The 20,973-nt window shown below is 43.2% G+C and overlaps 1 protein-coding gene across 1 annotated transcript in view; it reads right to left on the bottom strand.

The window, feature by feature from the left end:
- The window catches only part of FRMPD2 (FERM and PDZ domain containing 2), a 153,760-nt gene that overhangs the window by 61,676 nt on the left and 71,111 nt on the right, over nt 1–20,973 (bottom strand). The window contains 5 exon segments of the mRNA XM_074338698.1: nt 58–205; nt 6,338–6,523; nt 11,247–11,402; nt 19,060–19,198; nt 19,896–20,043. Of these exon segments, the coding sequence (XP_074194799.1) occupies nt 58–205; nt 6,338–6,523; nt 11,247–11,402; nt 19,060–19,198; nt 19,896–20,043 (777 nt within the window).

The raw sequence follows: 20,973 nt of genomic DNA on the forward strand, positions 1-20,973 counted from the left end.
ACAAATCCAGCAATCAAAGGGAAATCTCTCCACGCTGAGAACATAGTATCTACTCACCAGTTGCAACGCGGGGAGCATTCATCTGGGCATGAAAGCCATGCTGGGCAGAGCAGAGGCCCAGTAAATATGCACAGGTCTTGGCTGAATCAGTGACAAATGTGTGCTTTTTCCCAGTGACGCTGCTGGTGATGGTGAACTTCTTTCGCTGAAGGAAGCAAACACAGACTTTAATATATTGACCATCCTTACCCATTAAAGCCGGGCTGTCCAGAGAGTAATCAAGTGCTGGGCCTCAGCTTAATATCAAGGTTCTAGTTGTCAGAAATGTTTGGCACATGTGGTCTAACTATGGCACAATATGTCTTCTCATTTTAAGGAAAATCCCTCTTTTTATTTTTCTTTCATTCATAAATCAAATGTTTGTTAATCGGCAATTACCATCTGCCAAGGAGGGGGCTAGGTGGAAAGAATACGAAAGAAGTCAGGTGCACACTTGGCCCTAAGCAAGGAGTGAACATAATCCTCAGGGAGCATTTTAAAGACTGTTAAATATACAAACTGTTTTCATTGTACAAACTCCCAGAAGTTGCACACAAAATCTCAGGTAGCAGGGTTATAGAAAAGAAAAAAAGCACTGTACGTATTCTCATATTTCTTGTTGTTATGAGCCAGTCTCTATTCTAAATGCTTTTTGGGTATTAGTTCATTTCCTCTTCAAAGCTACAGAATGAGAGAGATTCTAACATTATCCTTATTCTACAGATGAGGGAGCAGACCACCAGTCCTCAGAATGCAGCAGGAATAGAGGTCACATCACCAAGAAACACTTCCCCCATTTATACCTCAAGGCCCACATGCAAAGCGATAACATTTGTACAGCTCACTGGGATAAACCAGAGAGGATTACCTGTATGGGGTTATCTATATGGAGCTTTGTGGAAAAACATAGCTTTTTGCAATATATAATTTTAATAAGAACAATAAAACAAAGTATAGAGATGACATCAAATACAAGTGTATATATAACTTCCAAACAAAATCTATATTCTAGATGTTTCCTTAAGAACCTTGAGTTTTCTCCTATAAAGACAACTTTATAAATATAGAACTTATGCTTGAAAGGGCGCCCTGAAATGCCTGACCCTCTTTAACACTGATCCCTTTTAATTGATGATACTTACCATTTCTAAGAAACCCCCTTCACACGAGTCGGATACTAACAAAAGGAAGATTACTATTCATTGTGTTTTCTCTTAGAAACCGCTTTTTACCATTAGCCTAATTTTAAATAATTTGAGCATTCTCTAGTCTTTTCTTTCATTAACCAAAGTAATGTTGAACCGTCTTACACTAATGTGAATGGATGTTTGAATCCAATTGAATTATATTATTGCTAATATTGTTTAATAATGTATTTTCTCAAACACTCATAGATGTTGCCCTACTAGCCTTACTAATGCTTCCTTAGTATTAAATTACAATAATGCCTAAACTCCACTATGGATCATTTTATCCACACTTTTCCAAAGTTGAATGTTTGCCTGGAATCCATCTACTTTTTCAGTATACATTATGTTTTCATACAGTCCTGACAGTTTTATATTAAGTTCACTCAGGTATTGAAAAATTTTAGATAAGTAAGTCATGTTTAAAAATCTGATAGCTATTCTTTAACAAATCCGAACAGAGAGAATTATTCTAATATACACACACGCGCACACACACACACACACACACACACACACAAACACCACACCCCAATCTTTCTTTCAGTTTTTCTCTCAGCAAAACTCTCCTTTTGGACATCAGTGCTCTAAAGTATTAAACACGACAGAGAGTACAATTCTGACCCCATTTCTTGGCGTAAAGCTGAATATAGTCTTGACTACAGTGGTTTAGATTTTATTTCCCATCCTGATAACATCACTTAATGGGAAATTCAGATCTGTAGGCAGACTTTCACATGGGTGAGCTGCTCTGTGAAAGAGATGATGTACAACTTGAACCTCAGGGCTTTCATCACAAACATGGAGAACTTATTTACACCCTTGTGGTTGCAGCACAAGCACGCTCGGTGCTTCCGTAATGTCATATTTGTTTCAAAGCACTGGTTTGCCATTTCAAACATTTCATTCGCAATAGTTTTACTGCTGTTGCTGCTTGTTTGCCCTTTAGTTTGTTTCGTTGCTTTGATACATCCTTACAGAACAATATTCTTCCAGCCAGAGGCAGATTTGCCGTGAAGTTAACGAAGCTGAAGCTGCAGGGCCTCACTTGGGTACCCACGTCCCGGGAGGGACCGTGGCGATGTTTTCATGTTTTCTTGTAAACATGGAAAATAAGGTGCTTCCGCCACAGTCAGTTAAGACCACTGACACTTCTTTCCACTCCAGCTCGTTTCCACTTCTCCTCACCACAGGTGGTGATGAGTGGTGTGGAAGCAGATACCACTAAGGAGAAGCTGAGATGGGAATACATTCAGTGTAGATTCAGTGAGGTTTATTTATGTGGTTCGCAGTCTCTTCTGCAATGATTTCTTGCTAGCCATCCCAGAGTACTCCTTCCATTGGGCCAACTCCCCCAAAGTCTCAACATAATGATATTGGGCCAGTAGCCAATGATATTGACTGGACCCCACAATACCCAGCACCAGAAGTACGCGGGGTCAGCCCTGGAGGGGAACCTGGCTTAAAATGTACACAACCAGAGGCCAGTCTGCAGGAAATTTTTTCAAACATCAGAAAACTGTTTTAAAAATTTTAGTTCTCCAAAACACCCAAACAAATTGAAGTTCTGTCCTATCAGGGATATACCTTATAAAATTGTATATACTGCATCATCAATACACCACATAATATTTTTCTTTTCTTTTTTCTTTTTCTTTTTGATGGGAATCACATGAAATAAAATTTATTAGATTTCTTGTGTTTGTAACACAGAAACCTGTGACAGCACTACAAAGAGCAAGCATGTCTGTACAAAGCTGCATGTTTTATGCATCAACAATAAAAACAACCTTCAATTAGTCATGTTAGAAGAAAGACTAAATTATATTTCTATTTTCTCTAGAAAAAATGATATTACAAAAGTGTCATCAAATAAAAATGTATACAGAATTGTACACCTGAAATCTATGTAATTTTACTAACAATTGTCACCCCAATAAATTTAAAAAATAAATTAAAAATAAATAAAAATAAAAATGTAATCACAGTGTGTACCAACAAAAATTTGGAAGGAAAAGAGAATTGTAGAATTTACCAGGGAATTAATAAAGATATATTTTGGCTTTTGTAGTTTTTCAGGGCTTGTTCAGCCTTTTTTTTTTTTTTTTTTGTCTCAGGTGTACAAAACAATGTAACAGTTAGAGATTTACAGCCCTCACAAAGTGATAACCCCCCCCTTCCCCAATCTACTATCCCTCTGACATCGTATATGCTGTTACAGTTCCATTGACTCCATTCCCTATACTGTACTCCACATCCTGTGACTAAATATATATTAAATCATAGTTGACATTCAGTATTATTCAGCTTCAGGTGTACAGTGAAGTGGTCAGGCATTGTTCAGCTTTTTAAAATTCACAAGTTGTGATATTTTCTTTTCTCATTCTAAATAAATATCTACTTTCATACCTTGGTTTGTATTTGCAAATTGATATTCCTTTTCTTGGATCCCTACAAAGACGGTATTCTCCACTGCTTTTCTCTTCAGGTATTTTAGCTATTGCTAATAACCAAGAACACTTACTAACATGGGTAGGTTCCTCATTCTACAATGAACACTTTCTCAATTGAATAACTTTCTGAATTAATGTTGTGTCTGTCACAGACAGGCTGCCAACACACCTACAAATCAAATTCTTTGAAAAGCTCATTTTCCCTATTTCCTTTGCTGCTTCCCTACAGGCTGGCAAGATGAATGATCTGGAATTGTTTGAAGCATTTTGGCTTCCACTATTAATTAAGCAAATTTCAAACCAGCTTCCTGAGATCATTCTCCTATTGTTCACAGTTCCCCATTTTGTGTTTGCAGAAGTGTGAAGAGTTCAAGTCATGTTCTGTGTAAGATGCTTGCTTTGTGGCAAGCAGCTGGTGACATTACTTCCTGTGATGACTTTACTATAAAAAAAGAAATTTATGCTAAGAACTAGTGTGGTTATCAGGGCATGGAAATCCTAATTAATGGCACTTTTTTTTTTTTAAACTACTAAGTTGTCTTGTGAACTTGATCACTTTCCAGCTTTGATCAAGAAATCGTTCCTGGTTGTGGGGAAAATAAGTATCTGTAAAAATTACACCAACGTAAATATAAAGTGTTTATTCAAAGGGATTGTTGAAGACTTCAAAAATTCTGTTTTTCAAAACGACTTTTCAGGTTATCTGCATTTTTATAATTTTTTTTTGTTGGGGAATATTAGGGACAATGTTTTAAAACAAATTACATTAAAAGTTTTGAACAATTAAACATGATGTAAAGAAAATAAGGAGTAATGCAATAGTACCGAATTAATTCAATAATTAAAATTCTTCAAATAATTTTAATTGAATTAAAGTCGTTAAAGTCATTAAAATTCTGAAAAATTCCCAAACATAAATATCACTTATTTTAGATATGTTTAAAAAAATTGGGAAAAAGTCAGTTTCCTGATAGCATATAAAGGCAATTTTGATAAACCCAATTAAATTATGGTCAGCTATTATTTACTTTTAGATGTAAGCTTTTTCCCTAAAGGCAAACAATAATTTATTATGAAATTTTACCAAGAATCATACTTTAATATGCTAACTTCAACAGACAAGATGGAAGAAAGAAAAGAAACATTGAGAAAATGAATAAAACCAATTACCTTCTACTTAGGAAATTGTACCATCAGATAATGATAATAAAAACAGCAAACTCACCAGTAGGGAAAATTAAAAACCATAACAGAAAATAAAGTAGAAAGAAAAACTAAATTTTTCACGGGCCACAGGATGAAGAACTTCATGATTTATAGTGAAATCATTATTGAAGTCATGGCGTATGGACAGGGTTGACCCACAGGACAGGCAGGCAGATGAGGTCCCAGAGTACTCTCTGCCGTGGGGGCGCACATAATATTTTTTCATGCTAAATTTATCGTAACTAAATTCAAGGATGTATAAATACTCATGCAAATGGTGTTCAAATACAATTTCAAACATACATTTAATAGGGACTTTTTTAAGGCTGTTAAGCTTTCAGTGGGTATCAAAAGTTTGCAGTGACCAGTGTCCTGTATGTAGCATACCTGTAACCCATGGGAGACAGGCCAGGTGCCTCAGCGCACTGAGTATGAAGGGAAAATTAAAACAAGGGAAGTGTTTCAAAACCTTGCAGACTCCACTGCACCTACAGTACACCCTCGTCTCCCGCCTCCCACCTCCAACCATGCTCTCAACATTGGTGGATTCCCCAGATTAGGAGGATTTTACCCAGAGGGAAAGCATAGCCCTTTAGGCTGATGGCTGTCAGTTAGGCTAGAGACGGTAGGGAAAAAATGGCCTCCTGAGTACTCTCAAATCCCCTGATAGATTTCTTCCAAATATACCACCATGCATCCAAGTACAGGTTAGCTGGCAGGCTGTGTGCTTATCTGGTCAGGAGATCACATGCCCCATTGATCCTTTACAGAGGTAATGGATTGTACAGACATTAATGATGAACACAAAATGGACTCTAATATTTCTGATGGTTATGTTCATCACAAAGTCATGCCAGAGCGTTATGTGAAAGGCGTACCCAGTGAATACCCTAACCAGATAACTCCAGATGCAGGTGGAGTGTGACCATCTGGATGGCTTTATCGGACTGCAGATGGGTACACAGCACCCAGTCTCCAGCATAAAATCAGAGCTCTCCAAGGGCTCATGGCTCAGACCTCAACTGACGAGCTGACAGCCACACTCGTCCCAGACTGAGCGCTGGAAGCCTCGCCTCCTGACCATCTCACCAGTCCAGCCTGACACCCGACGCTCCTCACCCCAGCACCACAGGACTCTCACTGAACACTGGACTCTCTTATCCTTCTTGCGTAAGACCCTGTTCGCCTTCCCTAGCCCTACTGCTTACAAACGTGTGTGACCCTCATGTGTGAAACCACTCTACCTCAACTATTGGAGACTGTCATCTGGCCAGAGCCTTGGTTAATGCCCATGGTAAACTAAGTCAGTAGGACTAGATCCATGGCTTTATTCTAATAAAGTCTGACACTGTGGAAAGACACAAACGTGTGTGAGACTGCTACTTTGAGAGTTGCATCCCCCTCACGACACAGATCAAAGGAAAATGAAGCATGGGTCTGAGCTACACTCACATAAGTTGAAATCTTCCTAATTTCTCTCCACTGAAATCGTAAAGCTGCAATTCTGCTGTTGTTTTTCACTTCATATATGATGACACCCTTGGCACAGATCCCTAAGGCCATTTCCTCCTCTGGCCTTGTCTTCTCTGGGAGAACTCGATGAACTAGCACTCCATATTCCGGGAGCTGCTGAGTGACCTGGAGCAAGAAAAAGGCCAATTTAGAAAAGACAGTCACACTGGTCTAAATAAAGAGCTTCAAATCATTCCATGAAAAGCACCTTAACAGATGTTCTGAAAAAAAGAAAAAAGGAAAGGAAGGAAGGATTGCCGATAAGTTTAGGAAACACCGAGCTAAACAGATCTCCTTACTACAGAATTTCTCTGCACCTCTGATATGATAGCATTTTGCTATTTTTTTAATCCAAGAAATCCTTTCTTCATGGAGTACCTAAAACAATACCTGGATTAGAGTTATTATGAAAATAGCATAATAATATTCTAGACAAGGTTATAGATTTCAGACTGTTCTGGGTCATCTCACAGTAACGGAATCCTTTTCCCAATTGTGTCAATCAAAGGCAACTGCAATATTATCTGGTCCAACCCCCTCCTTCATTTTACAGATGGAAAAATTAAGACCCAGGCACGGAAAACAACCATCAACCATTAACAGGGATAACATGGTTAACATCCCTGTTAAAGCAAGATAAGCCATCAAAATCCTGCAGAGAAAATGACCAGTCACTGGTATTTTATACCATGTGGCAGTGCCTCAATGGGGTCCCCACAGACCAAGGTGTGTCCTCAGTTGACCAGTTTACCAGGTTAGGGGACTGAATTTTGTCCAGGACCTGAGGGTCTTTCAAAGCTGGGACTGCAACAGGCCAACCCGATTCTTAAGAGATGGAGTATAAACCTAACACAAATGTGTTTAGTCACATCTCTAGCTTGGTCTCTACCATCCTTATCTCCACCTGGACAACTCCAGTCCTCATCAGAAGGTTGATGCAACCAGATTCACAGCAGGGACATCGTTCCAGGCACTTGAAAACTTCTCAGCAGGGTTTCATTGGCAAGATCCAGTTTCCCATCTCTGCTTCCCAGAAGAGGGCACCACATCTTGTCCAATCTCTCTCACCCCCAGGCAGGGTCACAAAAACAGGGACAGATTATGGCTTCTGAGAGCTCCTTTTCAGGTTCCTTGCCAATCTCTCTCCTTATGCTGACAAATAAGCTCTAAAGATAGGTTCCGTTGCCTGCAGAGCCTACAGCTCTTCACATAATCTTGATTAAGTTTCTGCACCACGCACCTCCTTTTAACTTTGGAGAAACCCTGTCATCATCACCTTCATCCAAAACAATATTTATTGAGCACCGGTGTGAAAATATAGGCATGTGCTTGAGGTATGACAAAGCAGGGCCACCCCAAAACAATTAGGTAAATTCTTTTAAAGTTCTTGATGTGATATTTCTTAAAATTTTTTAAGATATTAAAGTAGTCTCTGTTACAATAAAGTTGTCTTTGCTAGCTTGCATACATTTTTTAATAGTTTAGTGTTCATTTTTAATTACATAGAAAGGGATATAATACTGAAGTATTTGGAGCTACAAAATTGTTAAAATGGTAAAGCGCCATTTTAAGCATTTCCCACCTATTATTTTATTTAATCTTCACAGCAGTTATGAGAGAGAGCTGTAGCTCTGTCTTTTCAAATGAAAAAATGGAGGTGCAGAAGGGTTGAGTAATCTGCCAAAGCTCCCTTTGGGAGCCAGGAATGGGAATGTGAGTCTATTTACTTCTGAGCTTTCACTCTTAACAACTCAAATACAGAGTTTCTCTAAAGTCTGGAAACATGGCTGAATATATATAAGGTTGTCAAGGGCTTCTTTAGTCTGTAAAAAAACAAACATTATCTGTCTCTGTGCTCTGCTTGGAATCAGTGGCATCTCTCCCGGTCCCTTCTGTGTTGCTATTACTGATTATCCTCTCAGACGGTCATTTCATCTCCACACGCTCAGGGCATCTCATGATTTTCCTCTTCACCCTACAGTGGGCAGCAAAGCTGAGACTTGACCCAGGCTTTCCTGGCTCCCAGCCCACGAGGCAGCCTTGCTGTACCGAAAACTATTGGAACCAATGGATTGTTTCCAGATATTCATCAAGAGATTCACAATTCATATTCTTGATACTACAATTCCACTCCTGGGAATCTGTCCTAAGAATACATACTACATAATCAATACAAACTCTTCTCATAGACGTATTCAGTGCAGACCCGCAAGGTTGGGTTGGGGGACAGTTCCCAGAAGCCAATGATTTCCTAAAAGCAGTAGTACTGCCTTAAAATGGATTATCAGGCAGGTTTAACAAAGGATATTTACAAAGCATTTGTAATTATCTGGGGAATGCATATGTTATAAAGCTAAGTGGAGGGAAACACAGGATACAACCAGTATGATCTCCACCAGAAAAACAATGTTTTAATAGCATATCACAACCCCTAGTTATGTGGAAAAATAGCTCCATGGTTCAGGCACTTTGGAAAACATGGAGTTAACCTTGAACAGGTTGTTCTGGGATTAATATGCTAATGTAGCTGTGAATCTTCCAGACAGAGAATGTTATTCAGCATTACCCAAATTGGACTTCCGCCAAATCCCCTTCTAGTGAGAGATGATGGACCAGCAGAATTCACCATCAGTGAACCGGAGGCCAACAGGTGCCATCTGATAATGGAAAAGGGAGCCACGAAGAGCTGTAATTAAATAATCCAGTGACTGTTGATGGGACAACTGTGCTCTGACATGGGCTGTGAGGATTCAGCGCCTTCTGGACATTTACAGCGCAGTAAAGGGGACAAGAAATGTACAGAAATGACTGCAACATAGTGTCTGAGCATGTTTAGATGTTCAAGATGTTCATAATCTTCAACCCTGTAAATCCATTCATGACATTCTATCCCTAAGGAATTAAGCAGAAGTGCCGCTAAAGACTTATGTAGAAAAGTGCTAATCTCAGTATTATTTAAAACAGTCCCATATTTAAAACAATTTATGTGCCAAACAGAGTATTGAGAAAAAATATAGGGTAAACTATGTGTTGACTTAAAATAAAGTTTCAAAATTTTAGTGAGATGGAATTACATAAATACAAAAAAGTGCACACATAACATAAACCTAATTTTAAATATATATGCACATACACCTGTGAATACCCGGAACAAAGAGAGAAGAATGAATATACCCAAATGTAACAGTGCTATCTCCAGGGGCAGAATCAGGAACAAACGGTTGCTTTTATAATCCTGGGGAAAGGACTTTGTTTAACAAACACATACTCTCTTGTGAGAAGGTTCACAATGTGCTCAGGGGGTGCCAAGCCCTCTGGGTTATGTCTCTGTACCTGGGGCAGGGGGGTGGGGGCACACAGCGTTAGCAAACCCAACCAAGGGGAACCTCGAAAGCCGGTTCCTTTTATTCCATTCATTGCATGCCAATGAAATCAAATCTATTCAGGGTTTTGCTTATGAGATAGTGGCTTCCTTTACACCATTTTTCATCCTTCAACCAGGGGAGGAAGGGGCACAGTGAGCCCAGACCCTAATGCTGGGCCTGGGCAGAGGTCGGCGGGCAGTTAGCCCTACAGGAGCCTTGGCAGGGCTGGGTCCTGGGCCTCTCTGCTGGCTCTGTGGTTCTGTGGCCACTCTCCATCACAGGTGCACTGATGGCTTTGCAGTCCCCACTTGTCCCTTGTCAAGGGAATGCCACATGCTCTTGACAAGAAAGACATACAAAGGCTGGACTCTGGAATGCAGTGAGTGCCTTTCGGCCAGGCTTCTCAAATGAAATGCTTGGTGTCTTATACCACGCTGGGTGCTGCAGACAGTTCTACCAAGTGACGCAACAAAAAGAAACGGCCAGATGTCACCCCAGCAATTCTGCTTTCTAATGCCTGTCTTTATTAAAGGCGAAAAACACAGACAGGATATTTCTATCTGTCTCAGGAGACTTTGTACAGAGAAATGTATAAATCCCGGAGCTTCATTTTGAAACTGCTCCCAACTCTAAAGGCCCAGCCAGATAGCCTGCCCTGGGAAAACCGGGGGGAGGGGGACCTCCTTCCACACCCCTGCCCACCCCCAGCTCTGTCTCCAGGAGCACAGCTGTCACTCCCACCCATCCTGATAGAGAGTAACCAGTATCGTTATCCTTCTGGACCAGTTATCAGTGTTGCATGCCTCTGGGTACCTGTCTGTCCTCCCAGGAGACTTGGGATTCTCTGGAGACAGGAAGCATGTCCTTTCCATCTCTGTCTCCACCTCCACTGCCTGCAGTGCCTGGCTCACAGCAGCTGTAAGCTGTGGAGTGAGCAAAGCCTATTCACTGTAGGCTGTGTGTGTGCCCCAAAACATGGAGGACTGAAATGCTGCTGCTTTTGTTCAAAGGCTGAGGAGAGAGTGGACCAGAGATGCACCTGGATGCATGGACTATCTGTCTGTCTGTGCTGAGGACAGCGGTCTGGAAGGCCACAAAACTGGGGTCTTCCAGTGGCTTTGCTTTTGGCCCACAGCCCAGTCTTATACTTCAGTCGTCCCACATGTCGTCTATGAGAAATGTGGCCTCCCAGCTCACAGAGCGGTGACTGTGAGCTCTAAGGTTGAAGAAAGGCTCTGTCATACCCACACCAGCCTGCCAAATCCTACCCATCTTTAGGGATCATTTCCAATGCCACCTGCTTCCAGAAGCCTCTTTTTGCCCCACAGGGTGATGGAGCGTCCTCCTTCCAGAGGCTCAAGTCTCTTGCTTGCACTTCCTCGTGGGTCTGAGAATGTCCAGCCCCTAGGAAAGGCTTCAGAGGGCATAGATGACTGCATGCCCTTGAATACAAACACCCCTTCTCAAGAGTATAGAGGCCTTACCCTCAAGTACTCCAGCTCTGCATCCTCTCCCAGGAGCACAGGACCCAGGCGGTGCATCTCCGACACTTGGACTTGGACCCTGAGAGCGGTCATCCTCTCAATCAGACTTGCTGGGATATAATCTTCAACTCGAAAATAGGCTTTGCTCTCTCCCTGCTGCAAATAAGATGCAGAAGAAAAGGGACATAACCAGGATGCCTTCTATGCTCTCTGATCAGAACAGAAGCCTGTCTGCCATCAGAGCCCAGTTATGGCCCCAGGGCAAGGACACTCCTTTGAAGTACCCACGTGGGACTTTGTTTACCTACCATATTTGAAGTTGGGCTGAACCATGTGACATGAAGAGAAGGGAGGAACTACCCATTTTTGAGCCCCTTCTGTATGCAAAGTGGTCCTCAGAACACATTGGCTCTTTTGGTCCTCATGAGAATCCTACAGGGACAGCAGTATTATTGCCATTGCCAAGATGAACACAGTGACCCAGGAAGTCATTCAACAAGGCCAAGGTCACACCACTTGGAAGTGACAGAAACAGATTTGGTCATCCAAAGCCCTCACACAGTCTGTGATGCCGTGCCACTTGCCAAAAGGCCCAGAAAAACCCTGGCCCTGAAATTTTGGGTTTTTTTATTCATTTAGCATTTCTGTGCACATGTGCTCCTTGTGCACTATTCCCTCTTACAAAGGACATCTTTGCTGTGATACTAACTGTCTACAGGAAGGTGATCTAGAAGTTGCCCCGTGAATGAGAGAAGATGTGACACCCCCACCCTGTCCCAGGCCTGAACTTTCCTCATGTCTACTCTTTAGGGAAGCCGAGGCTGCACCCCACCAAGAGCGGCTGGGAGAGGCATCCCTGCTGCCCAAAGCTGGGTTCCCTAATGCAGACTCTGGGGCAGAGATGGGTATGCAGAAGTTTTGGAGATGTGGACTGTAAAGAGGAAGGCAGGACTTGGCAGAGGGAGAAGGTCCCTTGTGTTCCCGAACCAGCCCCTCCTGGTCTCAGGCAGCCCCTCTGAGCCCAATCTTGGGCAAGATATTTCCCCACAGCTGAGGGCAACTCCCCAGCTACCCATGAGGAAGGCAGCTGGGAGCCAGGACCACTGGGCCTTGTCACGGTGGGGGGTGGGCAAGTCAGCCTGATGAGGGAATCGGAAAGAATGCATAGCATCCACTACATCCCATGCTCCAGGCATGGCACAGGCCTGTTCCCCTGTGGCTGTAGACTGAGAATCCTCCAGCCTAGGGCTGGTCCATGGCAGTTCTGAGCTTAGCTTAGAAACACAAAGGAAAACAAATTACTCAGCAATCTAGTGCATACACAAGCATTCAGAATGCTATTAGAATGGCCAAAATCCAGAATACTGACAGCACTGAGTGCTGACAAAGACGCAGAGCAATAGGACAATTCATTCATTGCTGGTGAATGGAACACAACATGGTACGGCCACTTTGGAAGATAGTTTGCCGGTTTCTTGCAAAACTAAACATATTCTTACCATACAATCCAGCAATCGTGCTCCTTGGTATTTACCCAGAGTTAAAAACTTATGTCCACATAGAAACCTACACATGGATGTTTATGGCAGCTTTATTCACAATTGCCAAAACTTGGAAGAAAAGATGTTATTCAGTAGGTGATGGATAAATAAACTGTGGTACATCCAGACAACGGAATATTATTCAGTGCTAAGAAGAAATGAGCCATCAACCCATGAAAAGACATGGAGGAAAGTTAAATACATGTTGTTAAGTGAAAGAAGCCAATCTGAAAAGACTCAGTACCATGTGATTCCAACTATATGACATTCTGGAAAAGGCAAAACTATCAAGACGATAAAAAGAGCAGTGGTTGCCAGGGGCTAGGTGGAGAGGAAAGTATGAATAAGTGGAGCACAAAGGGTGTTTAGGGCAGTGAAGCTACTCTGTGTGATACCATCATGGTAGACACGTGTCATTATACTTTTGTCCAAACCCACAGAACAACACCAAGAGTTAACTTAATATAAACTATGGATTTGGAGTGATTCTGATGTGTCGATGTAGGTCATCATTGTAACAAACGCACCACTCTGGTAGGGGCGGCTGGTAATGTGGGAGGCGGCGCGTGTGTGGGGGCAGGATGTGTATGGGAAATCTTTGGTCCTTCCACTCAATTTTGCTGTGAACCTAAAACTGCTCTAAAAAAATAAAGTCCATTAAACATTTTTAAGATATTTGACCCAGCATCTCATTGCTAGAAATATGTCCAAAAGAAGTCAAGGTAGAACTTAGAAAGCTCCAGCACAAACATTTATTCCCATGTAATTTAGAAAGAAAAAAAAAAAAGAGGAAAGATCAGAAGCAACTGGAATAATAATAATAGCAGTTATGACTTACATGGCACTTCTAGGTGATATTTGCCAGTTAGAGAACCGATAAGTGAGCGGAAGTCCAGCCCTGCCATGGGGTAACACATAGCCCTCCCAAATGCTCATTAGGAAGCCATGGGAAGACATGTACCATCGCATGGGAAAACAGTGCAAATCGAATGTGGCAGTGTTTACAGCTATATAAAAGCCCTGCATGTGATCAAAGGCTGGAAGAGAAGGCACCCAGAGGAACATTGTTCTGCTGCAGTGATGTGATTAAGGAGATTTATTTTTATACTAAATTGTCTTTGACTCCCTTTTTAAAATGCAAATGTAATCATGTCACTTCCCTGCTTAGAATTCATCAGTGGCTCCCAATCTTCCACTACAGTGGTTTCCAAATTATTTTTTTTCCAACACCAGAACCATTAATCAAACAAAATGCAAGCCCCTTAGGAGGGACACTAAGTTCCTCCCCATCAGACTGGCAGTGCCACCCAGCCTCACAGCCACTGTAGCCAAGGCTGCACTAAAGTACCTGCAGCTCTCTGGACAGCCGGCCTCCTGGTGCTGCCCACTCAGTGATAAAGACACAGGGAAGGGCTCTCCTCTCTGAGTCTCCTCCAGCGTCCTTTGATGTGCCCACCACAGTGCCTGGAGCATAAGGAAGCCAGGCATAAGGAGTCCTGGCTGTGCTCTCACCAGCTTACCTAACCTCAAAGAGACACAATTTTTCACAACTGCAAATGGAAATTACACTGGCTTTGCAAGTTTGACATAGGCTTAGATGATGCCAAGTACAGAGCAGGCCATCCAGAAATTTGGACTGAGCAAAGAATGCACAAAAGAGTGGGTTTGTATAATCTGTTGCCTTTACACATACAAGAGAAAGGGGAAAGGTTTGCCTTTGGGGGCCACATGGGGGCAGCAAAGAGCGACTCAGAACCACTGGTCCCCAGGGCAATGGGATAAATTGGGGCTGGGCAGGATTTCTGGGAGAAGCCAGAAGTTGAGGATAGGGAAACGGCAGGGATAGGTGAAATTAGTAGGAAACTGGAAAGGTGCAGGGAGTTGCCAAATGGGGTGCCTAGATACAGGACGGGCCTCTGAGCATTGAGGTAAGTGATCCCATAAGAAGGATATGGGCCCAAATAAGGGTTCTTACTCAGGCTCTCATTTGCCTTCAGTGGACCTGGCCCACAAATTCCACCAACTCTAAAGCTAGAGTTAAGGTCTTACATTTAACGTCCTGTGTCTGAATCCAGAGACTGAAAGTTAAGTCTTTGTGTAGTTTTATAATAAAGCACTCCTAACTCTGGGGGAGGGAGAAGGGAGCTCGCAAATAGCAGTCCTACATGCCTGGTATCATACATGCATTACCACCTGCCACCCTTACAACAGCTTTGCAAGAAAGTTACTATATTATTTGCATTTTACAGATGAAAAAGCCGAAGCTTAGATGGATAATGTGCCCAAGGTCACATCTATCTGACTTCAAAATTCAGGCCCACTCTAGTCCATGGAGCCTGCTAAGGATGGACTGACACTGCAGCTGGAGGCCACCCTACCCTGTCCACATGAGCCATGTACAGGGTTGGACTAGAGGCTGCAGCAAGGATGTCAACTGTTTTGCTGGGGGACCTCTGGCTTAGAGCACCCTCCAAATGTCAGGACCCTTCTCCTCCCCAAACGTAGTAGCACAAGGGAAGAGGGAGCATGGTAAAGACCCCAGCTTTGGGCTGAGGTGACAGGAAGGAGCTCAGCTAAGTAGTGACAGGGCTGGCGGCTTGTCAAACATTACAGGGGCCAGGCGTGCTCTAGGAGACTACATTCCCAGGCTGAGGAAGTGCCCAGAAGAGACCCTGACATCCCAGTCTCCATGGACTGAAGTGGGCACAGAGGACTGCGCATAGAGGAAGATGTTGGGAATTGGGCTACATTTCCCTGACAAACAAGGTGATGATTTTCCTGATGGGTAACTTATTCAGAATGTCATCCGGTCCAGGAGGCTCTACTCCATTCACTTATCCACTGCTTACATCAATAATTCTTGAGTAAACTCACTGCATTTCGGGAACTGCTTTGACACTGAGGAAATGACAGAAGGAAAACAAACAAAACCTTTACCCTCAGGTGGATTCCATTCTAATGGAGAGAACAACATTAAGACTGATAAAGGAAGACACCATGCCTGATGGTGAGTGAGAAATGCTATGAAAAAAGGCAGAGCAGTGTGCGGGGATAGAGACTTTGAAGATTCCAGACATGGCAGCCCATTCTGAAGATGTACTGGGTGGAAAGCAAGATGATATTGGTATAGACTGTAAAGTGTTTTTCAAGCTGCAGTGTGAAACCCCATCAGTGAGTTATGAAATCAATGCATTGGTTCATAACCAGAATTTTTTAAATTAACTTGAATAGAATAGGAAATACCAATGTTGTCACCTATAGAAAGAGTTCATCTTATTTCCTAAACTTTTGCCTCAGTTCTGTTATACCTACATATGTGTGTGTGTGTGTTGGGTTATAATGTCTATCATTTTGTTTATCTTGAGGCATGACACAAAATGTTTGAAAGCCACTGTTCTCAAAGAACCATTTCAACTCTTGAGCTTGTCCTTGTTCTTAAACTCAGTTACAAGGACAAAACAGACAAGCTGTGACTGAGGCTACACCTTTGCCCTCTCAGCCCACACAGTGTGAGAATTAAGAACAGTACTCTGCCAAGGCATCCACACTCGGTGATGGCTGTAGCTTCTCCTTTACAGACTCAAGGTATATTAGTTTTCTGGGGCTGCCATGACAACAGACTGAGTGGCTTAAACAACAGAAATTAATTTTCTCATAGTTCTAGAGGCTAGAAGTTCAAGATCAAAGTGTCTTGATCATGGATTGCTTACTTCTGAGGCCTCTCTCCTTGGCTTGCAGGCAGCCACCTTCTTACTGTGTCCCCCTGTGTTTCCAGTGTCTCTGTGTGTCCTAATCCCCTCTTCTTATGAGGACACCAGTCAGATTGGATTAGGGCCCACCTATACAGCCTCATTTTAACTTAATCACCACTTTTTGTGCTTGTATATCTATCTCCGTGTTCTGGTATTATTTCTTCAATCAAATAGGTTTTCAATTCCTTGCTCTTTCTCTTCTTCTTCTGGTACCCCTATGATGTGAATGTTGTACACCTGAAGTTGTCCTTGAGGCCCCTTAAACTATCCTCATTTTTTTTTTTTAATTCTTTGTTCTTTTTGCTGTTCTGTTTGGGTGTTTTCTGCTACCTTATCTTCTAAATCAGTGTTTTGATCCTCTGCTTCGTCTAATCTACTGCTGATTCCCTCTAATGTATTCATTTCAGTTATTATATTATTTCTGACCAGTTCTTTTTTATGTTTCTATCTCCTTTTTTTATGTTTCCTATATCTTCATTGAAATTCTCCCTGAGATCATTGAGCATCCTTATACACAGTGTTTTGAATTCTGCATCTGGTATATTACTTGTGTCCATTATATTTAGTTTTTTTCTAGAGCTTTGTTCTGTTCTTTCATTTGGGTCATGTTTATTTGTCTCCCCATTTTGGCTGCCTCCTTGTGTTTGTTCCTGTGTATTAGGTAGGGCTGCTATGCCTCCCAGTTTTAGTAGAGTGGCCTTAGGTAGTAGGTGTCCTGTGGACCCAGTGGCACAGTCTCCCTGATCACCAGAACTGGGTGCTCCAGGTGTGTCCCTTGTGTATGTTGTGCGTGCCCTCCTATTGTAGTCTTGCTTCTTTTGCTGTTTTCACATCAGTGGGAGGGACTGACCCTCAGCTTCATTGGTTGTGAGGACTGGTCATGACTATAGTAGAGGAGTTGTTGTGCAGGGGCTGACCCTACAGAACAGGATTCACTTTAGCAGGGCTCTGGTGCCTGTTCAGTTTGCCCTTTGAGTGTGTCACCCTTGGAGGTGGCTGGGTGATGCTTCGGCTCAGTCTGAAGCTAGCCACCAGGTGTTCCAACCACAGAGCATTCTGGGAGGAGGTTCACTACAGGCCAAGTTCAGCTGCAGCCTGTGCCCTGCCAAGGGCCACCTGGCATGAGTCATAAAATAACCCACAGATGGCCACTGCCTGTGCTTGGCTTAGAGGTGCCTCTAAAGGCTAAGCCATGAATCGAGGCTGGCTATTGCTAGTGCCAGGTTTAGGGCTGTTCAGCCAGACAGGTATGGGACAGGCCAAAGCCAGATGCTCCTTATTTGGGTTTTGTGAACCTTTGAGAGATTTTAGGAAAATCCGACACATGACCCAAGACAGGCCATTTATAGGGAAAAGCCACAGCTTAGGTGTGCCTGAAAGTGGGCTGGGGCAGGGTCTCAAAATCACCAGGGCAGGGAAGGAACTGTGTTAGCCAGACTGATGAAGACTCAGATATGGTGGATGCCTGTGTCTGCATGTGGGGAAGGGAAAGGGCTCAACAAAGAAACAATGGCTTTCACCATCTCCTTTGTCCAAGAGAAAACTGTCCCTCCCTTCAACACTCACTCTCAAGCCAGACAATACAGTTTCTCCCCATATGTCCCTGGCATCTTTCTAACTGCTGTCCCATTGCTGGAGCTCAGAGCAAGCAAATTTGTTAGTGAGTATGTCCATGTGCGGGCCCTTCAAGAGGGGCGTTTGGGACTGCAGCCGCCCTCGTCTCATTCAACCACAATCTCCACTGGTTTTCACAGCCAGAAGTTATGGGGACTTCTCTCCCCAGCACTGGAATCCTAGACTGGGGAACCTGGTGTGGGGCTGGGACCCCTCGCTTCTCTGGGGGTGACTTCTGCAGCCAGAAGAGATCTCTCCCAATTTTTAATGGTCATGTGTGGATGTAGAACCAGCCCATTCTGAGTCTCTGCCCCTCCTTTCAGTCTCAAGGTGCTTTCTTCTTTATGTCCTTGGTTGTAGGTCTTTGGTTCAGCTAGACTTCAGGTGATTCTCAGTAATCGTTGTTCTGTAGTTTAATTCTAATTTTGATGTGATCGTGAGAGGAAGTAAGCACAGCATTTACCTACTCCACCATCTTGACTGGAAATCACCCTTACAATGTTGTTTTGATGGTTAAGTAAGTTAAAGATGTGGAAAATGTCTAGATGAATGGCAGGTACAGTGTGATTGCTTAATAAAGGTTGGCTGTTACTGATGATGATGCTGCTGCTGCTGATGATGATAACTTAATAAATTAGTAAGGGGCTTCAGACTAGAGCTACATTATAAGGTATAAACTTGACTTATTCATCTTTATATCCCCCAGAGCCTAGCAAAGAGCACTCAATGAATACTTATTGGATGGATGGATGGATGGATGGATGGATGGATGGATGGATGGAAGCAGCTTACCCCAATCTCAGTGGTAGATGCTAACAACATTTCTCAAAGCTTCACTCTGTACATTTCTAACAGTTTCCCCTGTCCCATAACTGCTTCTCCATGGGGTCCCAGTTTCCACCCTACCTTTTCAGGGTAACTGCCAAATTCAGCCTGCAAGGCAAGGACCCCCAGCTGAAGCAGTGTCTCATCATTACAGTACATATTTTCCTCCAGAATGTCTTTCCGAAGCTGCAGGTAAAATTGATGTCTTGTCCAGCTCTGCCTAGGAAAGAAATGCAGAAATAAAGGATATTTCCATTATTGCTCAGAAACACAATGATTGTTACCTCAACACTAGAGTGTTGAGAAAGAGGGAGAACACTAAAACCAGAAGGTTTTCTCAGTTTGGGAAGCAAGAAAAGGAGAAAAGACGGAATACAAGCCAATAGGATACAGAGGGCAATGCCAATAAGACAAGCGTGGTCTCCTTTAACCACACCATGCCTAGTACCACTAGTTGGAGGTTACTCTGTACCATGCACATTGCACAACACCTGCAGAAATGTTTGTTGCTGTAGTTCAAGTGAGAAAACTGATAATTGGTTAGATGGTGTTTCTAGTAAGCAAAGGAACAAAGAGACAGTGACTGAACTCCAAAGCTATGAACCTCTCCTCCAACCCTTATGACTGGGCTGCTGGGAGAGGGGCATTTTGGAGTCAGGGAAGAAAGAACTTTGACCTGGAGGGGAGTATATTTGAAACAAAATTACAAGTTCTCATTTTGACCAGAGCCTACCTCCAAACACTGAGTTTCCCCGTATTCTGTCAGATTGAAATGCAATCAATAGAAGATTAACCACAATGATTGTTATTTAAACATACATTATACTTCATCAAGCACTTGCCCCTCCAGTATCTCTAATGACAGCATGGACAAATATATCCCTTAAAGAACAAAGGAACAAGCCCACAGCACTAACTGGAGTAGCCCATAGTGACTGACAAAGAACTTGATCCTGAGGAAGAGTGTGAAAGCTCTCAAGGAGGTCTTCTGTAACTGCTTATTCCAGCCTTCAGGGGCTATTTTACACAGTCTGGTTTGGTTGTCCAGGAAAAAGAACTCTTTGCCTGAAACAGAAGTAGAGAGTGTTTTCAGTGGAATACAGTTGGCCAGCACCACCCTTCAGATCCACAGCCTGAGACATGCCCATCAGAACCACCTGAGTGTAGGAGAGAGCAGGAAGCAAGTCCTCTGGACAACTGATACCACGGAGCTTTTGCTGGGTCCATGAGTGGCCAGAGCAGGAGACAAGGAGGAGAGGGTAAAGAAAGAGAAACTCAGAAACAACAGAAGAAAACACGATTATTTGCCTTAGAGAAGATATCGCTACTAGTGGCTTTCCAACTACCATCTTATTGGAATAAAATGAGGACATCATCAAAATGGCGGCATGAGGTGAGCCTCTGTAAAGCTCCCCTGGAATTTACAACTAAATGAAAAACAATAACTCCACAAAGGACTCCCTGCACAGCAGACAGGCAAGACGAAGAGGCCCACTACTGAAATCACCTACAGGTGGGAGACTCGTGCGAGCGGGCAGGAGGAGGAAAGGGAGAAGCGCGGAGACGGAGACACGCGGGCGCAGGACGCAGACCCAGCTCAGTGCTCCAAGCTCGCTGTTTCCCGGAACTACCGCAGCTGCAGGAGAGGGAAGAACTCGGACTGCTAGGGCTCCGCTTATGGCCCACAGGGCTGAGGGGGCAGCATATAACACAGCTGAACCCAACGCTCACGGCAGAGACCTCAGAGAAAAGACTGAGGGAAGAAGGCTGAAAACGGTGGTTTAAGCCCGCACTGCCGAGCAGAGAACGGAACCCTTAGGCACTGAGAACAGCTGCCCCCTCCCTCCCCTCCCAGAGCTCACCCCGCCCCCACGTACCCGGTGATAGAAGCGGAACAGTAGCAGTGTCAGATCAAAAGAACAGAATATTTGCTGTTCTGAGAACTGTGGACCTCAGACACAGATTCACAGCCCAGCTAGTTCCGGCAAAGGGGAG

Source organism: Rhinolophus sinicus, linkage group LG07 (genome assembly GCF_036562045.2).
Source record: "Rhinolophus sinicus isolate RSC01 linkage group LG07, ASM3656204v1, whole genome shotgun sequence".
Lineage (NCBI taxonomy): Eukaryota > Metazoa > Chordata > Mammalia > Chiroptera > Rhinolophidae > Rhinolophus > Rhinolophus sinicus.